Source organism: Hydra viridissima, unplaced genomic scaffold (genome assembly GCF_058129835.1).
Source record: "Hydra viridissima isolate aposymbiotic clone 2 unplaced genomic scaffold, HvirCarnegie_v1 scaffold_6, whole genome shotgun sequence".
NCBI classification, from domain to species: Eukaryota; Metazoa; Cnidaria; class Hydrozoa; order Anthoathecata; family Hydridae; genus Hydra; species Hydra viridissima.
In genome coordinates, this window is record NW_028324305.1 from 3,371,140 (window position 1) to 3,396,011 (window position 24,872).

Sequence of the window (24,872 nt, forward strand, 5' to 3'; positions counted from 1 at the left end):
GAACTTCTTTCCAAACTTAATATTTTATATTAGGTTTGGAAAGAAGTATATAAAGTATCAGCATGTCATATTTCTTTGTTTAAAGGTATGATAAGCTAACTATTATATTATTTTGTTAAAAATGGTCGTCTTATTTTATATTAAAAGAAAAATACACTCAGAATTACTAAACACTTATGAATTACGAAAACTGAAATACATTAAGATATAAATAGTACTTTTAACGGGGGATATTTTGTTTAAGACTATGGAAATCGAAAAAATTGCACTTACGCAATGCGTTTCATTTTCCGTATTTAAATACCAAAAAAGTTGTCATTCTTCGCTGTACATTCAATATTTTTGCTCTTGTCAATGAGCTACTGATATCTCTTGAATAAAGAAGTTGATAGTAATTATATGAAAACTTTAATTTCTTAATTTCTGCAATTCGCTTTTCTTTAACTTCTGTTTTAAGAAAAAAAATCTTCAAACAATTTTCGGCTAACGAAAAAAATGAAATTGTGAAACGCCGATAAACACAAGCCGTGTGTTTATGCCTTAACAAAGCTTTGTATTTATGGTTTGGTTTACATCTTAAGAAAAAAAAAGAAAAAAAAAAAAAAAGATGAAAGTCCTAAATGCACGGAAGTTATAAAAATTACAAAAAAATTGAAAGTTTAAAAAAAACTGTTCGTGCGAATCTGTGGATCTAATAGTTCTTTTTAATGAAATTATGAGTGGAAAAAGTAATTTAAATTATTTTTTGTTTAAGATGAATTTTAATGGTTTTTTAATTAATCACTCGTGTAGGCAAATATAGGGAAAATATTACGTTGAGTTATAAACTTGGATGTAGAACAGTAGATTTTAGGTATTATGTTTACTTAGTTTCGGGTACATAATAAGTAATTTGTTCTTTAGCTTATGATTTCGTTTCTAAAACCAGTCTAGCTACTGTAATCAATGCGTTTGATGATAAAACTTTTTCTATTTTCCAGGGAACCTTGTGTCAATAGTTTTAAGTGCTCCGTTAATTGACAAACATAGGAAAGCACCTAAAATAATGCCTATATGTTAGGCTAAAGCAATATTTCTACTGTAGTTGACTTAAACGCTTTTGCATCTGCTACCTAAAATAATATTATAAGAAACTCTGATAAGAATTAAACTATTTAGCTACAGATATTTGTCTTTCTATACTAACAACCTGTTTGTAACTATCGCATATTTTCTTTGTCCTAGAATTGTTCGAATGTTTGATTATTTTTCTAATCCTATAACACCTTTATCAATATATTTTGCAAGTCAATGGCTCTTTATTTGATTTATGTATTTGTATTTGAGTTGGCTACTGTATTTTAATATTTTTTGTTTATAGTAGAAGGAAATAACTTTAGATTTGTACAGCATAATTTTTTTTTTCTAAGATAGTATGAGAAAGCTGTTATAAAGCTTCTTATATTACCTAAGCATAACCAATGCTGGTAAACATGATGGATTCCTATATGAATTGGCGTATGTTTGTAAATGAAGACAATCTTGTTGGAAATGACAGAATATATAATAAGGTTTTTATTAATTGTGTGTGTGCGTATGTTTGTGTAAACCTCTCTCTCCCTCTCGTGCTCTCTCTCTCTGAGAGAGAGAGATCAGGATTTTATAATTTTTAGTTATAAAGTTATAAAATCATGCTACTTACTACTACAGGATTTTGCTTTAGTTTTTAGACATTTACGTTCTACATCCACGTACTCATATAAGAGATGGAAAGGCACTCTATACAGACTATGAAGTACATGTGAAGGTAATTTTTTAAATGAGCATTAAAAACAGTTTTTTTTAAAAATTCAAAACAGTAATAGTGCTTTGCTTTCTAACACTAAAACTGTGGTACGCAGCTATAAGTTAATAATGAACTTCTGAAAATATCTGACTTGCCAGTTTGGTATGCAAAGTGATTCTTATTGACAAAATCTATGAATATGTTTTATGCTATTGTATGCTTTTTTTTATAGCACGTCATAACCTCTAAAAATCAGCTATGATCATTTATGACCAGTTAAATCCAGGGATGAGAAGTTGGAAGAAAAAAAACCAACACCATGCTCAACTCCTGACTTTAAACTCCTAAAAAAACTTACTTCCTAACTCTTTTTGATTACACACTAATGATGGATTTCTAGGAAAAAAAAATTAAAGTAAAAAAACTAGGAATAAAATAAGCAATAGTAAACTTTTAGCATTATGTTTAACATGGTATTAATGATATGTAAAAAAAAAAAAAAGATTTACAAGAACAATTTAAGTACCTTACCTGTATTAACCTAGCATACACATACTAATCTGATATTTTTATCTTATAAAGATTGTTGATCTAAGTTCAAATTTGAATTTGTTGAATTAAATTTGAGTAATAAAGAGAAAGGAAAAAAATAATTGCCACAACTGTTCTGTTTATAGTTGTTAAAAAGCTGTCAGACAACAGTTAATCAAAGGGCTGATTATTCAATAATTGAGTATTTACCTTATTTGTGCAGGCAAGTTTTGATATTGTCAATTTTTTTTACTTTTTTGCATTTCCATAGTTAATAACTCACTGGACTTTGCTAATCAAAGAAATAATGAATGGGAATTTGCAATATTACTGTGCATCTAATTTTACCTAGTATGAGAATAACTGAGTAAAAAAGCTTTATTTTTGATAATAGAATAAAATTATATATATATCTTTAAACAATATTATATTTGAGTTAGTTGCAAATCATTCTGATTGTTTTATCATTTTAAAACTGAAAGAGAAAAAAGTCAGTTGTTGTTTTTTTCTTTTTTCAGCTTTTGACTCTGACTCTTCCAAAAACCTTCAACTCCGATTCCCTATCCTTGGTTAAATCTACATATATTGTTATCAATAATAATTTATGTAGGTTTAATCTGGTATGGAGTAATAATCAGATTTACTGTGAAGTCCTAAATTTGCAATTTTAAACTTGTTCCTACTGTGCTACTAATTTTACCAACAGTTTTTTTGTTATGTTCATTATTAGCTAACATATTAAAGAAACCTGATTTCTGTTTTAATTTCCTAGTTATTTTGTTTAAAATGAAAGTAACACTCTTCTATATAATATTTATTGATTAAAATGCAGCCACTGCAGAATGCTGTCCCTAATTGATATGTTAACAAAAAAAAATTCTTAAATTTCTCTAAATGACATAGTATTCTGTAATATTATATTTCCAAACAATATTTAAGGTAGTTCTGTACACTGTATTATATCAAGTAACATGAAGAAGATAATAACCAAGCCATGTACACACAGAACCATCAAAGCTACTAGATGTTGTATTTAAACTTTTTATATATTTAAAAAAAAGTTTCTCTATAATAAAAGGGATAAAAATCAGCATATAATAATCAAGAAAATCAGTATTTTACCTTTGGATCAGATAAAAGCTCACTATATTGTCTGAGGATGAACTTTAAGTTAAAGAGTTTATTTCAACACTGATGGATTTTTTCTAACTCAAATGATTTTCATAGTAGGGGATTAGGATTGAATTTGAAATAAATAATTTTCTAATGGATGAGGCAAGTTCTAAAATGATAATCGAAAACCCTAGTTACAGTTAAAATGAAAAAAACCATTAATCTGCTTTTTACAGATAAGATATGGCAGTATATTTTTGAGTAAAGTTATTTATGTTGGTTATTTGACATGTGTTCTGGAAAGCATGACTTAAGTTTTTTAAGATAAAAGTTAAGGGATAAAAAATATTTTTAAAACTAATATTTATATTTTTAGTTTAGCATAATATCATTTTAGTTATAGCGAAAATCAAGTATAATAAAAATAATGTAATTTTGTACTTTATAATCTTAAAATAAATAAATTAAAAAAAAACAAACAAAAAAAACAAAAAAAAGTATTTTGAGGAACTTTAAAAATATTTACAAAATTTCTTAAAATTGGGTTTGAGTAGTCTTGATACAATTCTGTTGTAGACAAACCATCCAGAATTTGCCATCAAGGATTCAAATGTTAGACGGAGGTATTCAGATTTTGTATGGTTGAAAGCAAAGTTGGGAATGAATGATATTATGATGTCGTAAGTTCTGTAAAAATTGCATTTCATCCAATAATTTCCTTTTTTTGTTTACTGCTAAAGAAAATTTGTTAAACTTCATTGATATTTATTCTGTTGCTAGTCTGATAAGAAATAGCAGTCTTAGATTTGTCTGTTGATATGTAAATGAAATGAGGATATATTTATATACAGAACTGCCCCTAGTTTACCAGGAAAAAGATATTTTGGGAGATTTAAAGACCCATTCCTAAAGCATCGACAACTTGGTCTTCAAAACTTTTTGAACAAGTAAGTTTTTTTATTACTAACTTTTATAAAATCACAATTATGATTGCTGCAAACCTGTTTAACCATAGAAAATGAAAATATTAAGTGTCTTTTTCTCTCTTCTTTCTTGTTCAGCATTTAAATAGAACAGCTTCTGTTTTTTTCTTAAATACCTGTTTTATTCTTGAGTTGGCCCTTCAGGCAGATGCCAAATAAAAGTAATAGTTAAACTTGTCTATATTTAGCATGTTAATATTTTTAAATATTAAAATACAACTTAAATAAAAACTAATCTATTAAATGCAACTTGTAAAATACAACTTAAACTGCCAGCTAATTATTTTAAACAAAAATTTTTTATAGAGTAGGGGGGTTGAAAACTTGTAATGTATTTATAGAGGGGTTTGGCAAAAATGTTTTAACTTGTTACAAGGTAGAGAAAAGAGGTCAAAAATAGTCAAAATTGCAAGACCCCTTATAGAAAAAATAGTTTTTGATTGGGATTTTTATATTAAAATTTTTTTAGAGTTGTTGAGATCAATGCATTTTTATCAGAATCAGCGCTCCACTTATTTCTGCAGACAGAACTTTCAAGACAGCAGATGGATAAGCTTCTTCAACATGGTATCCATTTAAGTAATATTCGAGATCGTATAATTATGTTGCAAAAAGTAAAAGAGCAAAGAGAAAAAAATGATAACTGTGAACAGTTACGATTCTACAATTTCAAAACATATGATTTTAAAAGATCAATTAGTGTTGATAACATTGCAAAAAAGATTGATGTTCCTAAAGATGATGGCAGAGGTTGGTCTAATTACATTGGTGATGGTAACTACACCTGGGACATTACAGCTAACAGAGATAATACTGACTTCTATTCAGGTATTTTATAGAAGTCTTAATGTCATAAATCCATCCCTAATCAGACCTACAGAGACTTCACACAATACAGCAATGATGTAATGTGAATATACATACATTCATACTAAATAACACAATCAAATTTTGTACTATTAAGTATGAATAAGTGTCAAAATGATAACTGCATTTTAATCTAATAGTGGTTATAAAAGCAGTTATCTGTTAGGCTTTTTTACAAATTGTTTGATAATCATTTATTTGTGTATCAATTTCATAAAACATTTGACATCCTGAGGAAATTTATTTATATAAAGTGTTTATTAAAAAAATATTTCAAAATTATCTTGTCTTTTAAGATGCCAAATTTTGATTACAATATTTTGTTTGATAAAATTTTTTATTTAAATAAGAATATATAGATAAGAATGTATAAAGTATTTGTTGAGAGTACTCACTAGTTTAAACTTATGATTTAAAATCCAATAATCTGAATTAAACAAAAATAATAATAATTTCTTATTATGTTGGAAAAACATTGTTTTATGGTACATGAAGGACACGTGTTTAGTTTGTAGTTTGAACTTGATTAATCTTTTTAAAAGTATATTATAAATTTTGTACTTGGCATGTTGGCTGGCATATTTCTTTTTTATGCCATTCAGGCCATATTAAAAAGGATTATTTGGCTGCTACAGCAGTGGTCTTGCCCAGTGGTCAATTGCGTTTGCCTGAAGATTATGTTGAGACTAAAGACATGCAGAAACCTCGGCCACGTTCTGCAAGTTGGCATGGGAAGACAACTGATCTTGTAGAATTGTTTTTGGATGGGTATGATATTATAACTGCTGTACCTCCTGATACATGTAGTGAGTCTGATTTAATGACTGTTTCATACTCTTCACAACAAGAAGAACTATTTGAAGAGAGTAGTGATGATGGTATAGAAATAGACATATCCAAAAAAACAGAGGTTGATTTATCTGAATATACTGTTATTCCTTTGCCATCTGTACAACCTAGTGTCTTTCAAGGTGGAAAGATAAAGTTTTCACATAATGGCTTTCATCACAGTTATAGTGGTAGTTATGACCAAGGTTGATCTTTTTATACTATATATTTTGACTCTTATTTATCTGGAAAATGCTTTCACACACATGACTTTGATATGCTTTCATTTTTTGCTCTTTGATATCTTTATTTATCACAAAAGATTTACTATTCCATAAGGTGTTAAAAATGATAAAATTTGATAAATATTTTAGCAACAATATTTGGGGTATATTTTATATATTTCCTTATATTATTCTCAATAAAATGATTGTATTATATGTCTTTTATTTTTCATATTTATTCTGCAAATTGTATTGTGTTCTGTATTTTAGTGTCTACACTGTTATTTCTTTTTCTATTTTTTTTTTTGTCATTTTTTAGTCAAATTTTTGGATGAATTTATTTATAGTTTTAAATCTTATAGAATTTTCAGCTATGGTTGGTATCCTTTAATGGAAATTATTCTTATTTACTTTTTAATGGATCCTTTTAGTTTTTCATATATCAATCTGATTTTAAAAGGTCTAACGAGGAATTTTGATGGAGAATTTTTCTTAAAGATGACTTCTTAATATTATATCTAACTTATGTTTTTTGTAGCATGCATGTGTTTATATGTTATAATTTATTAAAAAATCTTTATAAGGTGTAACTTTGAAATTAGTAATCAGTTAATTTAAGTTATTCTTGTTCAGTATTACGCTTAAGTTATTCTTGTTCAGTATTACATTTTCAGGTTTTGTCATTGTTCTTCTTATTTCTTTTATACTGCAAACTTTATGTTTATCTACTTTATATTTCTATAGCCCTGATGTTCACATCACATGAGTTTTAATTCTTTGTACAGTAGAGTTACTAAATTCAAATATTCCCTAAGTGTTGCTATCCATTCTAGAAGTTTATTTAATTTACTAGATATTAAAGTTTATATTTGAAGTTAACTGCAAGCGAAAGAAATTCCTTAATTTTATTTGTTAAATAATTCTTTTATTGTTAAATTTGTAAATTTAAAATTACATTTATTACGGTGGATTTCATTGAATTCATCAAGCAGAAAAAATCTATTTACTTTATATGCTTCTTATTTCCAATTGTTTCAGTTTGATATAAAAATCTGCTTTTTGATAGATATATTTGATAGGTTCTTAAGATAACTCTCATAAGAAAAGTTCTGAAATTTAGAGAAAAATCTGTTTTCTTTATATTTTTATTATATATATATATATATTCTGTTTTCAGTTTCAAAAGTAAAAGTCACTGAGCCATTTCTTGTTTTGTTTTATTTTTTTGTTAATGGTATGTTATATTATATTGAACTAATTTCAATATGGCTGCATTAAATTATCATGGATTAATTGATGGAAAAGACTACGACTTAACAATTGGTTCAACATTTCTACCAAATAAACAAACAGAGGCATACTACACTATGAGATGTAAGTACATTGTTAAACTTTCTATTTTCAAAAAGCTCCTTTACAAAAGTGTTATTAGAATAATATATTTTGTATGAAAGAAAAATTATTTTAAAAATTAATGGTCTATTGCCTTACAGATGATTTTAAGCCTGCCTCTGTAGACACAAGTCGACCAGGAGAAGTAGTGATTGGGGCAAAAAATGAATGTACTGTTACAATACCTAATCATGTATGTTTTTGTTTATTTATTTTTTTTAACAGTATTATATTTATAGAATATCTTAAAAATTAAAGTTAATCTTTTAAAATCTCATATTTATTTTCCACATTTTTTAAAAAGTCCTAAAAAAAATTCTCACATTTTTATGACATCTATATATGTGATTTAACAATAATTCTCACATTTTTATGACATCTGTATACAGTATGTGCCAAAACTGTTACCATGTTTGAACAGAGAAATATTTTCTATTTTTTTTAATAGAAAAGCTGTGAAGAAAATTGAAATTTTAGTTTTATTAATTAAATCTAAGACTTAGCTAACTGAAATATTACTTTTTATTAAATTTAGAGGATATTGAATTTTTTTTATGCGAAGAGCGAATGGTGACAATTTTGTTGCGAATGAAAGCAATTAACATATTTGCCCACAGTTAATTAGGCATACGACATAAATTAATAGCCTTATGACTAAAATGATTGAGTTATCAACTTTTCACAGATTTTTAATGATTAAATATCATTTAAAGTTTGATTTTGTTTACAAAACATAAAAAAAGTATTGTTATTATCATCATGAGGAAAATAAATCTTGAACTAGAAAAAAATATTGTGGAAAGGCTTAAATCCGGACAATCTTATCATGAAATCGCTGCTGAGTTCGGAAAGTCTCATAATCTCATATATAAAATCAAATTGCGCAATAATTTAGAAGTAAATAAGCCTAAAAGTGGTCGAAAGTGAAAAAAGAAATTTTTACGCCAAGAGACCAAAGAACAATCGCTCATTAAATTGCTTCTGGAGAGTCTAAAACTGCAAAGGATGTTACTAATTTAATGAATAATAGCTATGGGACTCATGCTTCAGTGCGGACAGTCAATAGAGAGCTCAAAAGAATTGGTTTTCGACCCAGAAAAAAGATCAAGAAGCCATTGTTAGTTTCTTGTCACCGCCCAGCTCGTTTAAGTTATGCGAAACTTCATGCACACATGACTTTTGATGACTTTTATGACTGGATTTGGACAGATGAAAGTAAAACTAATATGTTTGGATCAGGTGGTATAAGATATAATTGGAGAAAGCCTAATGGGTCATTCCATGCCAAATGGACCAAAATTTTAGGATTTCAACATGGACCTCCTCAGATTTTGATGAAACTTAGTGGGTTTGTTAATATCAATGAGAAAAGCAGTTTCTGAAAATCTCAGCATAAAATCTTTTGTGGTTCATAAGGTACAGTCGTTTGAAATTTCTGATTTTTCCAAAAATAAAAACTTCAGTAGCAAAAACATGTTTTCTTCATATTTTGAAGCTCTATATTTTTAAAACGAAATTTCAGAAAGCCTTCTAGTTTTTTTTATTGTATACAACTCTTAACTTACTTTAATAGACTTTATTTCAATGATTTCAGAAAAAAAAAATAGTGGGTACTCATGGGGAAGTCACAAAATCAGAACAATGAAAATTGCCCAAAATGCATTAAAAACAATAAAAATAAAGTTATTGTTGTACTTTAGTTTGTGTTATATATTCTAATACAAAGTATGTATGAACTTAAAAGTATTTCACCATCAGTACTAGAAACAAGTTTTTAATTAAGCTTGAATTAAAGTTTTTAAATAGCCCTAGCTCTTACCTGCCCCTCTCCCCCCTATCCCAAGCATTTACTTTTTAACATGCACATTTTTGCCCAGAACTTAGAAGGAAATATGTCTGATGTATGAAGTGTCTATATACACAAACAAAGAATTCAACATACACATTTAAAAGCTGTGACATAAAAAACAAGCAAATTATTGAGTTTTCTTTTCATATCTTTTTTTTTTATTTGCAAATTTTATCAATTCCTATATATTCGTTGTGCCAAAACTTATGAAAACCTTAGTTTCAAAACTTGTTTTTAAATAAATCTTTTTAGGTAGAAATAAAAAATAAATGGCAAGTGCATTGCTAGATCTCACTCAATGTTCCATTGGAAAAGCATTTAGTTATAATTGTCATGAAGTAAAATTTACCAAAATCAAAAAAATTAAAGGTTTTGAGGAATTAACAAAAAAAGATCAAGAACTTGTACACTTGCAGAGTAAAGTAAATCATATTCAAACTATTTGTAATTACCATGAAAAGGTCTACTTGGATAGATTTGAGACTTCGTTTGATGGAAGCTTTTGTTGCGATCCATTCAACGAACACAAAGTTAAATTAAAAAGTATTTAAAAAAAAATTTGACATACATAAATTATTTAATAAATTTTTTAAAAGATAATGGCTTCTTTAATGTTTTATCATTGTGTTACCTTTTAGAATCTATCAGAGTAATCAGTTTGGATGTTGCGAAAGAGTTTGATTTAATACCTTGTCATAAGCTTTGTACAGAATGTGGAAAAATGCTTTATTTAAGAAATAACAAAAAAGATTATGGAAGCAATACATGTCAACATAAAGATAATGATTTTTATGAGACTAACATTTTGAAAGAAAACTTTAATTCAAGCATTAATATCCTTGGTTGTTCATAAAGACAGGGTCAGCTATGCAAAAAGAAAAATGAACAAAATCCATACTGCAACCCAAAAGAAAATAGCAACTGTTTTGGGAGTTTCTCCAGATTTAATTAAGGATGAACCGAAAACAAAAGAGCTGTGTTGCAAAAGTAAACAAGACTTGAATTCATTAATGGAATTAATTAAAGCAAAGCTTGATGTATCTTTGAAATCAGAAAAACTTAAATTACTGACTTTGGTTCCTGAGAGTTGGAGCATTAATTATGCACAAAACTATTTTTCTGCTTCCCTTAGAATGGTAAAAGCTGACAGGAATTTGAAACAAATGTGTGGAATAATGGCAGAACTATCTAAAAAAGAAGGAAGATCTATTAGTGATACAGTAAAAAATTAAGTTCATAAATTTTACCAATCAGATGAATACTCTTGAATGTGTCCAGGTATGAAACAGTATGTCTCAATCCAAATTAATGGTAAAAGACAACATTTTTAAAAAAAACTTCTATTACTTAACATAAAAGAACTTTATTTAGAGTTCATTAAAATTTCTGACGATATTAGGATTGGGTTTTCCAAGTTTTGTGAACTTAGACCTAAGTGGTGTATTCCTATTGGAGGTGCTTCAGGTCTCCATTCAGTATGTGTTTGTGAGTACCACCAAAATGCAAAACTTTTAGCATTAAAAATACCAGATATTTTAGACTATAAAGACCTCTTGATATTAGTTGCATGTGACTTAAACAATCAAGATTGCATGCTGCACAGTTGCAATAACTGCCCAGATACCAACACACTTAAAGAGTATCTTACTGCTTTATTTGATAAACACAGCTTGGAAGAAATCACCTTTAATCAGTGGCAAAAAGCCAACAAAAACATGATATAGTTACACTAACTCTTCCAGTGGATGATTTCATTGAAAAAGTTTGTCAACAAATAGAGAAATTAAGAGATCATCGTTATATAGCCAAAAATCAAGCAGCATATTTGCAGCATCTAAAAATAACATTACCAAGTAATCATATTTTAGTATTACTAGAGTTTGCTGAAAATTACAGTTTTTTAATTCAAGATGCAGTACAAGGTTTCCATTGGAACAACAGTCAAGCAACGTTACATCCTTTTGTCATTTACTATATGGAAGAAAATATGATAAAATGTAAAAGTCTTTGTATTATTTCAGATTATTTGCAACACAATACAAACTCAGTTCATTGTTTTATTTATGAAGTAATAAAACATTTGAAAGAGTTGATGCCTTACTTTAACCACTGCATTTATTTTAGCGATGGTGCAGGTTCACAATATAAAAATTATAAAAACATCTAACTTATGTCAACATAAACTAGATCATAAAGTATCTGCAGAATGGCATTTTTTTGCCACATCACATGGAAAAAGTGCTTGTGATGGCGTTGGGGGCTCTGTCAAAAGACTTGTAGCTAGGACCAGTTTACAATCACTAACAGATCCTATTAATTCACCTGAAAAAATGTATGATTGGTGTAGAAAAAATATTAAAGGAATATATTTTCAATACATTTCAAATGATGCAATTGCATTACATTGCATAAAGTTTAAATTAGAAGAACGTTATGCTACTTGTTTAACAATTCCAGGAACAAGAAACCACCATTGTTTTATACCACAATCGTTAACTACTTTAAAGATGAGACTGGTGTCATTTGATAATATGTACACTAATTTAAATGTTTCTAAAATGCATCATGTGGTTCCACTTGCTTCTCTTTCACCAGGAATTAATATAGCATATGTTTATGATGTAAAATGGTTTTTAGGCAATATTGTGGAAACATCTGAAGAAAATCAAGATGTTCTTATCAAGTTCATGAAGCAGTCTATTTTGTTAAACACTTTTACTTGGCCACATAAAGAAGATATTTGCTGGGTTCCAATAACGCATGTTTTATGCAAATTTTCATCTTTAAAAGTTCAATCAACAACTGGTAGATGCTATGAACTATCAACTCAAGAAAAAACTGAAATATTACATTTGTACAATAGCATAAGTAACATAGTTAAAAAAAAATTTAGCAAAATTATTATAAATTAGATTTATTTGTTTTAAACATAGTTTTTTAGCAAAAATTTATTTGAAAGATTCAATGTTGATTGTTTATTAGATAATATTTTTTATTACATAATCAACTAGTGCATTGTGTTGACAAATCAAATAACTTATATAAGTTATTATATTAACTTGGTATAAGTTGTAATCTAAATTTGAACATGATAATCAAATAAGTCAAATTAATGTGGAGGGTGCAATAGTGAGTGTATTGGAAAAATATTACAAAATTTATGGTCATGGTATTAAATATTGGGTAAATTAGACTAAAAAGTCTTTTTTTTTTCATTTTAACCTAATAGGCTACTTATAAGTTTTATATGTAGTCTTCTTACTGTCTGACATTTAAAACTAAATTTCACAGTTTTTATATGTGTATGTTTAGTGGTCTGTTTGGCTATTAAGTCACTTAATACTTCAGAGATAAAACCAGACACACCGTGTAATGAAAAGTGTCCAATTACAAATTTTTTCTAAGTTCTGGGCAAAAATGTGCATGTTAAAAAGTAAATGCTTGGGATAGGGGGGAGAGGGGCAGGTAAGAGCTAGGGCTATTTAAAAACTTTAATTCAAGCTTAATTAAAAACTTGTTTCTAGTACTGATGGTGAAATACTTTTAAGTTCATACATACTTTGTATTAGAATATATAACACAAACTAAAGTACAACAATAACTTTATTTTTATTGTTTTTAATGCATTTTGGGCAATTTTCATTGTTCTGATTTTGTGACTTCCCCATGAGTACCCACTATTTTTTTTTTCTGAAATCATTGAAATAAAGTCTATTAAAGTAAGTTAAGAGTTGTATACAATAAAAAAAACTAGAAGGCTTTCTGAAATTTCGTTTTAAAAATATAGAGCTTCAAAATATGAAGAAAACATGTTTTTGCTACTGAAGTTTTTATTTTTGGAAAAATCAGAAATTTCAAACGACTGTACCTTATGAACCACAAAAGATTTTATGCTGAGATTTTCAGAAACTGCTTTTCTCATTGATATTAACAAACCCACTAAGTTTCATCAAAATCTGAGGAGGTCCATGTTGAAATCCTAAAATTTTGGTCCATTTGGCATGGAATGACCCATTAGGCTTTCTCCAATTATATCTTATACCACCTGATCCAAACATATTAGTTTTACTTTCATCTGTCCAAATCCAGTCATAAAAGTCATCAAAAGTCATGTGTGCATGAAGTTTCGCATAACTTAAACGAGCTGGGCGGTGACAAGAAACTAACAATGGCTTCTTGATCTTTTTTCTGGGTCGAAAACCAATTCTTTTGAGCTCTCTATTGACTGTCCGCACTGAAGCATGAGTCCCATAGCTATTATTCATTAAATTAGTAACATCCTTTGCAGTTTTAGACTCTCCAGAAGCAATTTAATGAGCGATTGTTCTTTGGTCTCTTGGCGTAAAAATTTCTTTTTTCACTTTCGACCACTTTTAGGCTTATTTACTTCTAAATTATTGCGCAATTTGATTTTATATATGAGATTATGAGACTTTCCGAACTCAGCAGCGATTTCATGATAAGATTGTCCGGATTTAAGCCTTTCCACAATATTTTTTTCTAGTTCAAGATTTATTTTCCTCATGATGATAATAACAATACTTTTTTTATGTTTTGTAAACAAAATCAAACTTTAAATGATATTTAATCATTAAAAATCTGTGAAAAGTTGATAACTCAATCATTTTAGTCATAAGGCTATTAATTTATGTCGTATGCCTAATTAACTGTGGGCAAATATGTTAATTGCTTTCATTCGCAACAAAATTGTCACCATTCGCTCTTCGCATAAAAAAAATTCAATATCCTCTAAATTTAATAAAAAGTAATATTTCAGTTAGCTAAGTCTTAGATTTAATTAATAAAACTAAAATTTCAATTTTCTTCACAGCTTTTCTATTAAAAAAAATAGAAAATATTTCTCTGTTCAAACATGGTAACAGTTTTGGCACATACTGTATGTGACCTAACAAATCTCACATTTTTATGACATCTATATATGTGACTTAACATTAAGTCTCACATTTTTATGACATCTATATATGTGACCTAACAATAAATCTCACATTTTTATGACATGTGACTTAACAATAAAAATCTTGCATCTTTAAGATATATATATATGGATTCTTTATCTTTAAACAACTCTTCGATATCCTCATTTGTTTTAAGAACAAATTTCTTATTACTAGTATACTAATTTGTTGGTCGAAAGTATCTTTAACATGTTCAGTTTACTTTTATATTATCAGGATTCTGGCGTCACTACCTATAAAGGGGGTAAGAAACCATGTCTTAAGGAATGTATTCTTATCATTGATCAGCAAACAGGTGTAAGTTTCAAAATTTTGGTTAAAATTATGAATATTGCTAGTAAGAGTAGAATATTAAAAATGAGAAGCAAAAAGTATTGTCATGGTATTTTTTGTAATCTTATACACATAAACACACTCCTCAACAAAATTTTAAGACCACTTTATAAAAATTCTTATTTTAAGTATATTATTCTGATAAATAATAGCTTATATATATGCTAGGGTGCATCAAACACCCCATGTTTTTGTAAACATTAAAAGATTTGACTGTACCTACGTTAATTTTTTTTCCAAATATTGTTTTAAACTTTTTTGTGAAATTTCAATTTTTTAAGTCAATGTTTAATGGGTCTTCCATTGATGCAAAGTTTTGTATATAGATTAACATAGCGAATAATGTATTACACGACAATTATAACAAGAAAAACAACTGGAAAACATTATATCATTAATTTTTATTAAGTTATTTAGTGCTTACTTATTGTCAATAATGTTAAAAATACAGTTGTAATAGTTTACAGTGCATAGTTAGTTGCTTATATAAACTTTAGCTTTATTTTCTTAAATCTGGTTGCCTTTGACGATTCTTTTCGATCACTTGCAATTTGTTATGGTACACTGCTTCATTCTTTTATTACAACATCGCTGCTAAGCTTAATCCCTCTTTCTGCACAGTCATTAATGACATTTATTGCTTGAATATTAGTGATTGAAGCTTGATATGCTCCAGATTCAGGCCACAAGAAACGTGTTCATTTAAGAATCTGGCTGCAGTTTTAGTGTGTAAAACGTAAACCATGAATCTAATAGAACAAAATCTGTCAGTTTAATTGATAATGTGATATCTTTTTTAGAAGGGAACTGTAGCTTTCCAAAACCTGTCCATTATTGTCTTCTTGGGGATGTAACAGGTGCGGCTGGTTGAATTTCAAGCAACTGGTCAGCCAGCAGATGTTTCTCAGCGCATGGTGGAAAATGGCTAAATAGAGCCAGAGGCACTATTTCTGCACTTAAATACCACAAATGGCGCTGAAATGCATGTACGGCACTCTTTGCAATATTAGCATTTACTGCTTCATATTGCAAAAGTTTGCGAAAGAGCTAAATATTGTTCCAAGGAGTACCTGCAGCTCAGGAGCACATCATCCACCATGTGCTGTAGACATGTGTCACAAATATAACAAAATCATATATTTTTTGCACTTGGTGGGCAGTTGTAATACTCCCTCAAGGAAGATCATTAATATGCTGTTGCAACAGGCATATTTTGATAGAATAGATTAGTTTGGCCATCCATCTTGCCTTGTGTAATGCACCCGATGGTAACACTCTCTGTATCCTCTGTGTCTATGAGGAGTGTATAAAAAAAACTCCTTGTAATCATCACGTCTCAGTTTAAGCTCAGCTTGAGTAGCCCTCAGGACTTCAGATCTGCATGAGGAAAGAAAAGTTTTGGCTTCTTGACTGTAAGACTTTGTTGAGTCAAAGACGATTTCTTAAACGTTTTGCCTATAAGACTAAAGTTCTTTTGGAATTTTGAAAAAAGAACTACATCAAGTGATCTGGAAGTCTCAATTTTAAGATCTTCAAATACATGTGAAAGCACAACTTCCCCAATATGATGGTGACAGCCAGACCATAGCAAGATATTACCAAGTCTTTGTTGGATTGTCACACATGGTGCAGAAATGTGGCCTGTGTTTGAGGTGATTGTGCCAAATGTCATGTTGACAATTGACTCTGTACAATGCCAGGAATTTAACTGATCAAGTGTTAAATTGGCTATTTTGTTGCCTGAGCTTTCTTCGCCAGATAAAAATATTGGAACGCCAAGTAGCTTCAAATTTTCTTCATTTCCAACCACTACACAAAGCTGTTCTTCAGATGCGTTCTTATCAGTTAAAGAAGTCATCAATTTTGAGTCCCAATGAAGAGTTGCCAAGTCTGGTGCAACCCATTGTTCTTTATAGTCTCCTGCCAATTGTTGAACAACATTTCTCCGGGATCTGTCTGCAGTAGCATAAGAAAAAGACACATCAGAACTGTTGCCTTATGACTCTTCAATCAATGCTGGTGTAAATGAGCTGCAGACATATTCAAGGGTGTTGCTAAAGCAACAAGTCTGGGACGTTTCAATATATCATGAGGAATAAATGCAGATGTCCCAGTGTGTGAGGAATGGTGATGGCATCTTTTACTTGTCTTCATAGTCTCAAAATTCAGGTCACATTCACCTTCATTGCTAATATCTGTATCTAATAGGCTTCAAGTTACTGTTTCTTCTCCTTCATCTGCTCTTTGCTTCTCTTTAACAGCTCTTCTCTGTGCCAATTGCTTTTGCACATTACTTTGTTGAATCTTTTTATCTAATATGCTATCTTTTGATCCAAAAGTTGCAGTTCTGTTAGTTTTCATGAAGTGGAGAAATGCCATATCTTCAGCATTTGCAATAAGCTTTTTTACATCAGCTGGCCAGAGTGGAAAAGTTTCACATAGTGAAGCTTCCATAGCATTTATCCTGCTTACAGCTGATGCATTTGACCTGAATTCCTTTGGTATCACCCTGAGTTTAGCATTTTCCTTTAGCAGTTGTATGATGCGTTCACAAGCTTTGAGTTCTGAAATCATTGGAATATTTGCTCTACGATAAAATACCACTAGTTGGTTCAATATTAGTCATGCTGCTTCCCATTGAGAATGGTTTACATTAGTGATTTTATTTGGAACATTTGTGTGGCACATCATGCAACAGAGTACTTGACATCTGGTTGGAAGGCGGGCACCAGTGATTACTGCATCTTCAGGCAAAATAGCTTCACCCAAACCAAATATTGCAAGGGACTTCCTTGTACCTTTGGATTGTGAATTAGAAGGAGATGCCATTACAGGTCATACTACTCAAAAAATAGGTAAGTTACAGTTAAGGTAAGTAGTGTTATTTGAAGGTAAAAAAAACCACCACAGGTACCATTAGCCATTAAAAGTAAGTTGGTAAATAATAATGAAAAGTTATTTAATGCTACTAAATTTCCCTATTATCACTTATGCTTTGAAAAGTGATAAAAATTAGTAAATATGTAAAATTTTTATTATACAATTAAAAAAGATAGTTGCTTACCAACTGATAAATTCAAAATAACAGGAAAAAATTCCAGATTTTTCTCTCATAAGGAAGCCCAAAAATATTTAATTCAGTCAAATGCAGAAAGCAAGGATATAATAATCAAAGATATAGTATTATTAAACTAAATTAACATTATTTATTTCAAACTTAAACATGAAAAATGATTGAAGAAATTGCTAAGAGTTTATAGTCTATGATAGGTAAATGTGAATTTTTCAAATGACTAGAGGACCCCCTAAATGTTAATATGAGTAAAAAATATTTTATATTATACCATTTTGGCCCAAAAGGAAACTTTTTAAAATGGGTACAAGGATATTTAAAAACCTTGGGGCGTTTGATGCACCCTAATATATGCATGAATATAAAAAAAAATTTGGACTTACAGAAAAAAAATTTTTAAAAATTGAAATTATGAATATTTTCAAAATGACTAAACTTTAAAACCACTTTATTTTTTAAAACATTTTTTATCTAAATTATTTTAATGTAAATTGAACTTATTTTGAATTTTAAAAATATATTTTCTTAGATTATCTTTGTTAATTTAAAAAATGGGCAAAGCAAAAGACCACTGATTAAGAGTTAATCAGCAATTCAACAATCAATGATGAGAAGATAAAAAGTGATTTATCATTAGTTGCAAGTGTTTGAACTATTTAGCGATTAATCAAATCAAATCCATTAATTAATCATAAAAAATTTAAAAAAAAACCCAGCAATTAGATAAAGACAAAAAGAAGCTAGACTTGAGTTTGCTAAAAATTCGATTGAAATGAGGTTAGATTGGATGTTGTATGGTCTGACAAAAAGAAGTTCAGTTTAGATGGGTCTGATAGTTATCAGTATTATTGGCATGATTTAAGAAAGGAAGAAAAATTTTCTTATCTAGATATAATTTTAAGAGGTGTCAGTTTAATGTTTCGGGCAGCCTTTGGAAGTAAAGGAAAATCAAGTATTGTGTCCGTTAAAGGTACTCTAGATTCTGAAAAACTACATAAAGAAAGTTTGTTACCTTGCTTTAAAAAAATATGCGAAATTCCTATTTTTTAACAGGATAGAGATAGCCTCCATAGCTCAAATCATACAAAACTGCTCCTATATTTTCAATAGATGCATGTTTCAATATGTTTTCAACAATTTTGATTTCAGCTATGGATAGAGACATCATCCATAGCTCAAATTAGACTTAAATCCTATTGAAAAAGTTTGGAGCAGTTTTGTTTGGCTTATGCAAATGAAAAGCAATTTAACAATGTTAATGAGATGAAAGAAAAAAGCAAAGGAATGCGCTGGGATCTAAGGGTCTGCGTCTCGTTATTTTTTTAAATCGAGACGAGACGATACGATCCTAAAAGCTTTGTCCCGATTAGCGACAAATATCGAGACAATTTTCAATTTTCAGTCGAAATCCGGGACGATACCGAGACGAGACGAGATGTCCCGGACAAAAAAGGAGCTTTACAATTTCCCGGAATTTACATCTTTTTAACGAGACATAACGAGACATAACGAGATATACTAGTTAATCTTTAATGTGAAATTTAAATAATGAATTTCTGACACAATTACCATTATTTATTTCAGCTGCTATTATTGATATTGTTATACCATCTACATAAACACAGCTTTATAAAAGTTAATGGTATAAAAATGGTAATAAAATAGCAACTGAAATCAGGGGGAAAAAAATATTTTTGGGATAGTATTTAACTTTTTCCACTAAAATATCGTGTAAGAAGTGGATAGATATATGTCCAAGGGCTAAGTTTCTGATCATTTAATATTGTTTACCGCCGAGGTCAGTATTCACTTCTAATGCAAGAGTTTGTTTTACACTCATATTTAAGGGAAAGATTTTATCCAAAGTGTCTTTTATTTTTTCTCTTTTCCTTTGCTCTCTAAGGACCACCCATTGTTTATGGGGTTTTCCAGAACCAAAATGGCTACTTTTATTGGTCATAAGATTTTCTTGAAGCCATTGGTCTTCTTTTTCTATAAAAGAATCATAATTTCTACCACATTGTTTTAGTTTTTTTCTTCACTTTTGAAATTAATCTATCTAAAGTAGCATTAATTTATGTTCTATTTGCTAATTTCTTCATTTTTATTTGATTTCGTTAAGTAAATCCTTCCAAAATGGTAATTTATCCACTCCTAATTCACGTATATTCGGGATAAGATCTAACCTTTTTGTTGTTGTTGTTTTTAAAATCATTAATATATATCAGAAACATTTTTAAGTACTCTATATCATTTTTCACTTTACACTGTTTAACATTTTATGTTATAACTTCTTTGACAATTATCACATGACGTTCGCTGTAATGTTTAAGTAAATGTTACTTGTATATTAGACAGGAAATACTGAAGCTGTTAAGTAATGCTATTTCAAATATCTAGCACCTCTTGAATAGTAAATCATCATTCAAATTAAAACATTTAAACAAGTTTCTAAGTAGCATATGATGATAAAAATGTTTCTTGAAACTATATTTGATATGTTAAAACAAGTCATACAAGTAAAAAACTCAAATTCAAAAAATATATAAAGTTACAAGATTATCTTCAAAGTAAATATAGACTTTAACTTAAATTAAAAGTTCTCCATTTTTACTAAATAAAAATCTCTAATTTTTTAGATTTCTTTGAAAATAATATTAAAATTTTTAACTTCTTTTAACCATAAAATGTAAAATATAAGTTTTATTAAAAAACTGTTTTTACTTTTTAAATAAATGATTATTCTAATTTAATATTATTTAAAAAAGAGCACTATATTTACCAAAAAACTGTGAGGGCTTTAGTGCCATTTTTTTGCTGTTTTGAGTCACTGTGCGTCGTTTCTGGCTGGCAAAACAAACTTGGTTGGCAAAAAATTTTCTTCACTGCGAAAGCAAGAGTAAGATATCTAGTTAATATTAAGGGTCTGCGTCTCGTTATTTTTTTTCCAGGAAACTTCTCGTCTCGTTAGGCTTTTCCCGGTTCATTTCAAGAAAACGATTCCGAGACGCAGACCCTTAGTTAATATAATTGATCTGTCTCGTAACGTTTCGTTATTATCCGGGACACAGTTTTTAAATTCCGAGAAAAAAATTATGTCCCGATTTATAACTTTATTCCGGGATAATTGTTTCCTTTGTCTCGTTATTTTTTTCCGGGAAATTTCTCGTCTAGTTACGCGTTTCCCGGTTCATTTCGAGAAAACGATTCCGAGACGCAGACCCTTACTGGGATCTCATAACCTCAGATGAATTTTAAAATGTTACTTATTCAATACCAAATAGAATTATTGAAGTAATGAAAAAAAGCTGGACCAGCTTACAATTAAGAAAGAAATTTTTAAATGGTCATAAATTTTGTCACTTAAAATAAAAAAATTTTCAAATAAAATTTTTATATGTATTTTAGTTAAGTACATTCTAACTATGTTATTATTTTTATGAGTTGTTGTTATTAATAACTAAAACTGATGTGGTCTTAAAATTTTGTTTTATATATACACACACACACACACACACACATATATATATATATATATATATATATATATATATATATATATATATATATATATATATATATATATATATATATATATATATATATATATATATATATATATATATATATATATATATATATATATATATATATATATATATATATATATATAGATGTGTGGGTATGTATATAAATATTTATTTAACATTAGGAAATCATTCTAGAACGAATTTCTTCAAATATTCCTTTAAAAAAGCATAGAGTGGACAGGTTAGTTATAAAAATAATTAATCACTTTTAACATGCAACATGTGGTATCAAGTTGCTTTATTTCTTAATTTATTTTTAGTTCTTTATTATTATTTTGAAAATCTTTTATTTTATTAGCAACACTGATAGTAAATACTTGATAAAAGTTTAAAATAAATTTGTGAATATATAAGTGAAACTTTAAATTTAACCAGTCTTCGATTTTTTTTTTATCATTAATTTTGGCTTTTTAATTACCTTACTGTAAAAAGTTGCAAGGTTTATGATTTATTGGCTATTTCTTTGCATATTTAAATATTTAAAAAAAAACAAGAATGTGTTTAAAAAAGGTTTTATATTTAAAGGATTTGTTAAGTGGGTAACCTTCAAATAAATCATAAATTATAATTTTTTTTAGATAGTAGATCATTCTAGTTATCTAGTTATTTTTATTTGTTTTGTTTACACTTTTGCAACTGATTTTTTTTTTTTGTACTCAACCTATATTTTAACAACAAAGTTATCATTTGTGGGATTTTTAAATTATGAGTCTCCTTTTGTGCATTATAAAACTGACTGACTTAAGGTAGGTCTTGTTGCAAACTTCAGCAGTAGTTTGCCATCATATGTGAGTCCCACTTTCCCTTATAATGCTCTTTCATGTCCAAATATCCTGATGAAATCTTTTACCTTGTTCCTCACTAAAATCACTCAAATTTTGTGAAAATCAGTCTAAATGCGAGTGCAGGAAGAAGATTTTACTACTAATTTTGCAGCCTAACTCTTGCAAGTTTGATAGCATGCACCCAAAAGCTTAACATGATTGTCAGATTTCGTATAATCTAGGAAATTACTCATAACTAAAACAAATGAGTTCCAAGCTTTAGATTTGACTTCAGTGGTGTTGCTTGTCATGACTGTCTGAGAGACAAATAAAACAAGGAAACTTTGTTTTCCCCCCCCCCCCCCCCCTCCCTCCCTTTGTAAACTTAGAAGAAAGTTACTGAGAGAAATGAAACAATGAAGCTTTTTATTCCTTTAGCTGTTTCAGTAAAAACCCCATGTTAAAATAACATAAACATAAGTAAAATAAATTAATTTTTTTTCTCCAAATGATTTTCTTTTTCTTAAGATCTGGAGATAATACTGTAAAGCTTGCTCAAGTGAAACCGAATTCGGTATCTACAAATAAACCAAATAAACTTTCCTCAACACCATCATCTAAACAGCAAGTTACTCCTCCAGTGTCCAAATCACAAATCAATCAACCACAATCCAGTCAACCCACTTCTAATAAACAGCAAACACAGCAGTTGGTGAAACCTTTAAACCAAACTTCAGTGTCTAAACAAGTGGCTGGTACACTTAAAAGTAATCCTTTGATTCCTCAACTGCTGCCTTCTACAGTAAGTGATCACAGCTTTACTAATAAACGAATAAAATAATATAGTAATCAATCATCTTTTAAAAAAGCTTCACATAAATCAAAATAATAGTAATGCTAAATGGTATTTTTATCAAGATTTTGCAGTTGAATTTACTTATTTAGTTTTTTGTCAATTTCTATTTGATGATTATCTCTTTTTCGTAAATCTATTTGTTGATGTTATAGCTAGGTGCAAGGTTCTATGTGTTTAAGTCAGAGTTCATTTTCACATTAGATCAGTTTGATTGGTGACGAGATTTTTTTAAAAGAACCGTTATTTTTTTTACATTTTTACATTAAATTTTTTAAATAAATATATAACATCTTTCTTTTTGTTGTTTAAATATTTGAGATAGTAAAAATTTCTAAATACTTTATATTTTATTTCAGGCAAATCGCAGCATCAGCATGTCATCAGATTCCTCTTCCAGTTCAGATTCTTCTGATTCAGAAAGTGATGACAACAAGCCAAACGCACTTGACGAAGTTTGTTTTTTGAACTCTTTTTACAATAATTAATCGGTCTTCAAAATCATGTAACCAAGGAGTCTAAGCTTTCCGAAAATTTTTTATTTTTTTCAGTTTACAATGAAACCGTATCAATCTCTTCCAGCGAACATTAATTCAGTTTCGCCGAATAATTCTACAGGTGAAAAGTTTATGAGCACTCTACGTAAGTTTTTTTTTTATTAATTCAAAGGTTACTATTTTTTTTTAATGGTGCCGGAATAAGTATTGTCCAGTTCAAGAAAATCCTTTTTTATTAAATTTACTGACTTTAATAATTGGGGTTTCTTTATCAATAAACAAGCAATATCTATAACTCTATTACAAAGCTACAGTATCATCTATACTTAAGCCTCACAGTTATGTAAAGAAATCCTTAACAACTTTTAATGTTTAATAATTATTAAGGTATAATCCGCAACTTCTGTTATTTAGAGGACGATTTAGAACTAAGTGATTCGAACAGCGACAGCGATTGATCATTGGTTGATTTTTTTATATATTTATTGTATGATCTCTTTGCATAAATTAAAAGGAATAATTGAAAACGTATTTTTCATTTTTAACAAAATCTGTTGGTATAAATACAAATTTTTATCATTATTAGTTAACTTAACCAATCCTATAAATATTTACAGTATTTTGTAGATACAGATCTGTAAAAATCCAATCCTATAAAATCTAAATATTCTTTGTAATTACAGACCTCACCAAGCTCACAAAATACAGACCAATTTTCTGTATTTTGTGAGGCGAAAAAAATTATTAATGTAATTAATATTTTTTTTCGCCTCACAAAATTAATGTTTTTTTATTGATTTTTAACGTTGTAAATTGCATCTACATAACCGAACAAGCAAAAATAAAATGTAAACAACGCTCAACAACTAGGATTATGTTAAAAAATTAAAATCGAATACTCCTAATAGTTTTCTTAATTTTCCAATACAAGAGCAAAACTAGGAATTCAACCGAAATTTTTTTTTTAGATTTTAAAGGGTAAGTTTGTTTGGGTTTTCTATTCAAGTATGTTTTCTCCTAATTCAGAACGTGTATAATAACTTATCCTGACACTTAAACCTGTGGGGCCCCTGAATGCCGTCATGAAATTATCTTTCTTGGCCCTATTGTATATACATTATGGTCCCCCAGCGAATTTTGTTTTAAATCAACGAATTTTGAATATGACCTCTGTAATGCACCATTTTGATGAAAAATTAAACATTGAAGGTTTAATTTTATAGAATTCTGGCTT

The 24,872-nt window shown here is 28.7% G+C and overlaps 2 protein-coding genes and 1 pseudogene across 2 annotated transcripts; all 3 read left to right on the plus strand.

Moving 5' to 3' along the window:
- The first annotated feature begins 596 nt into the window (after positions 1-596).
- On the plus strand, positions 597-7,320 carry LOC145190150 (uncharacterized). The gene is made up of 6 exons (XM_090091758.1): positions 597-1,550; positions 1,703-1,786; positions 3,986-4,089; positions 4,261-4,356; positions 4,862-5,220; positions 5,862-7,320. Exons 1-6 carry the CDS (start codon positions 1,461-1,463, stop codon positions 6,296-6,298), a joined length of 1,170 nt encoding a protein of 389 aa, XP_089947884.1. The 5' UTR covers positions 597-1,460; the 3' UTR covers positions 6,299-7,320.
- Positions 7,321-7,448: 128 nt separating this feature from the next.
- LOC145190038 (uncharacterized) lies at positions 7,449-24,165 on the plus strand. Its single transcript, XM_090089708.1, has 8 exons — positions 7,449-7,685; positions 7,805-7,896; positions 14,745-14,825; positions 21,647-21,705; positions 22,817-23,090; positions 23,501-23,596; positions 23,693-23,783; positions 24,053-24,165. Exons 1-8 carry the CDS (start codon positions 7,577-7,579, stop codon positions 24,094-24,096), a joined length of 846 nt encoding a protein of 281 aa, XP_089945834.1. The 5' UTR covers positions 7,449-7,576; the 3' UTR covers positions 24,097-24,165.
- On the plus strand, positions 9,386-12,491 carry LOC149886655 (uncharacterized; annotated as a pseudogene).
- Positions 24,166-24,872: the final 707 nt, after the last annotated feature.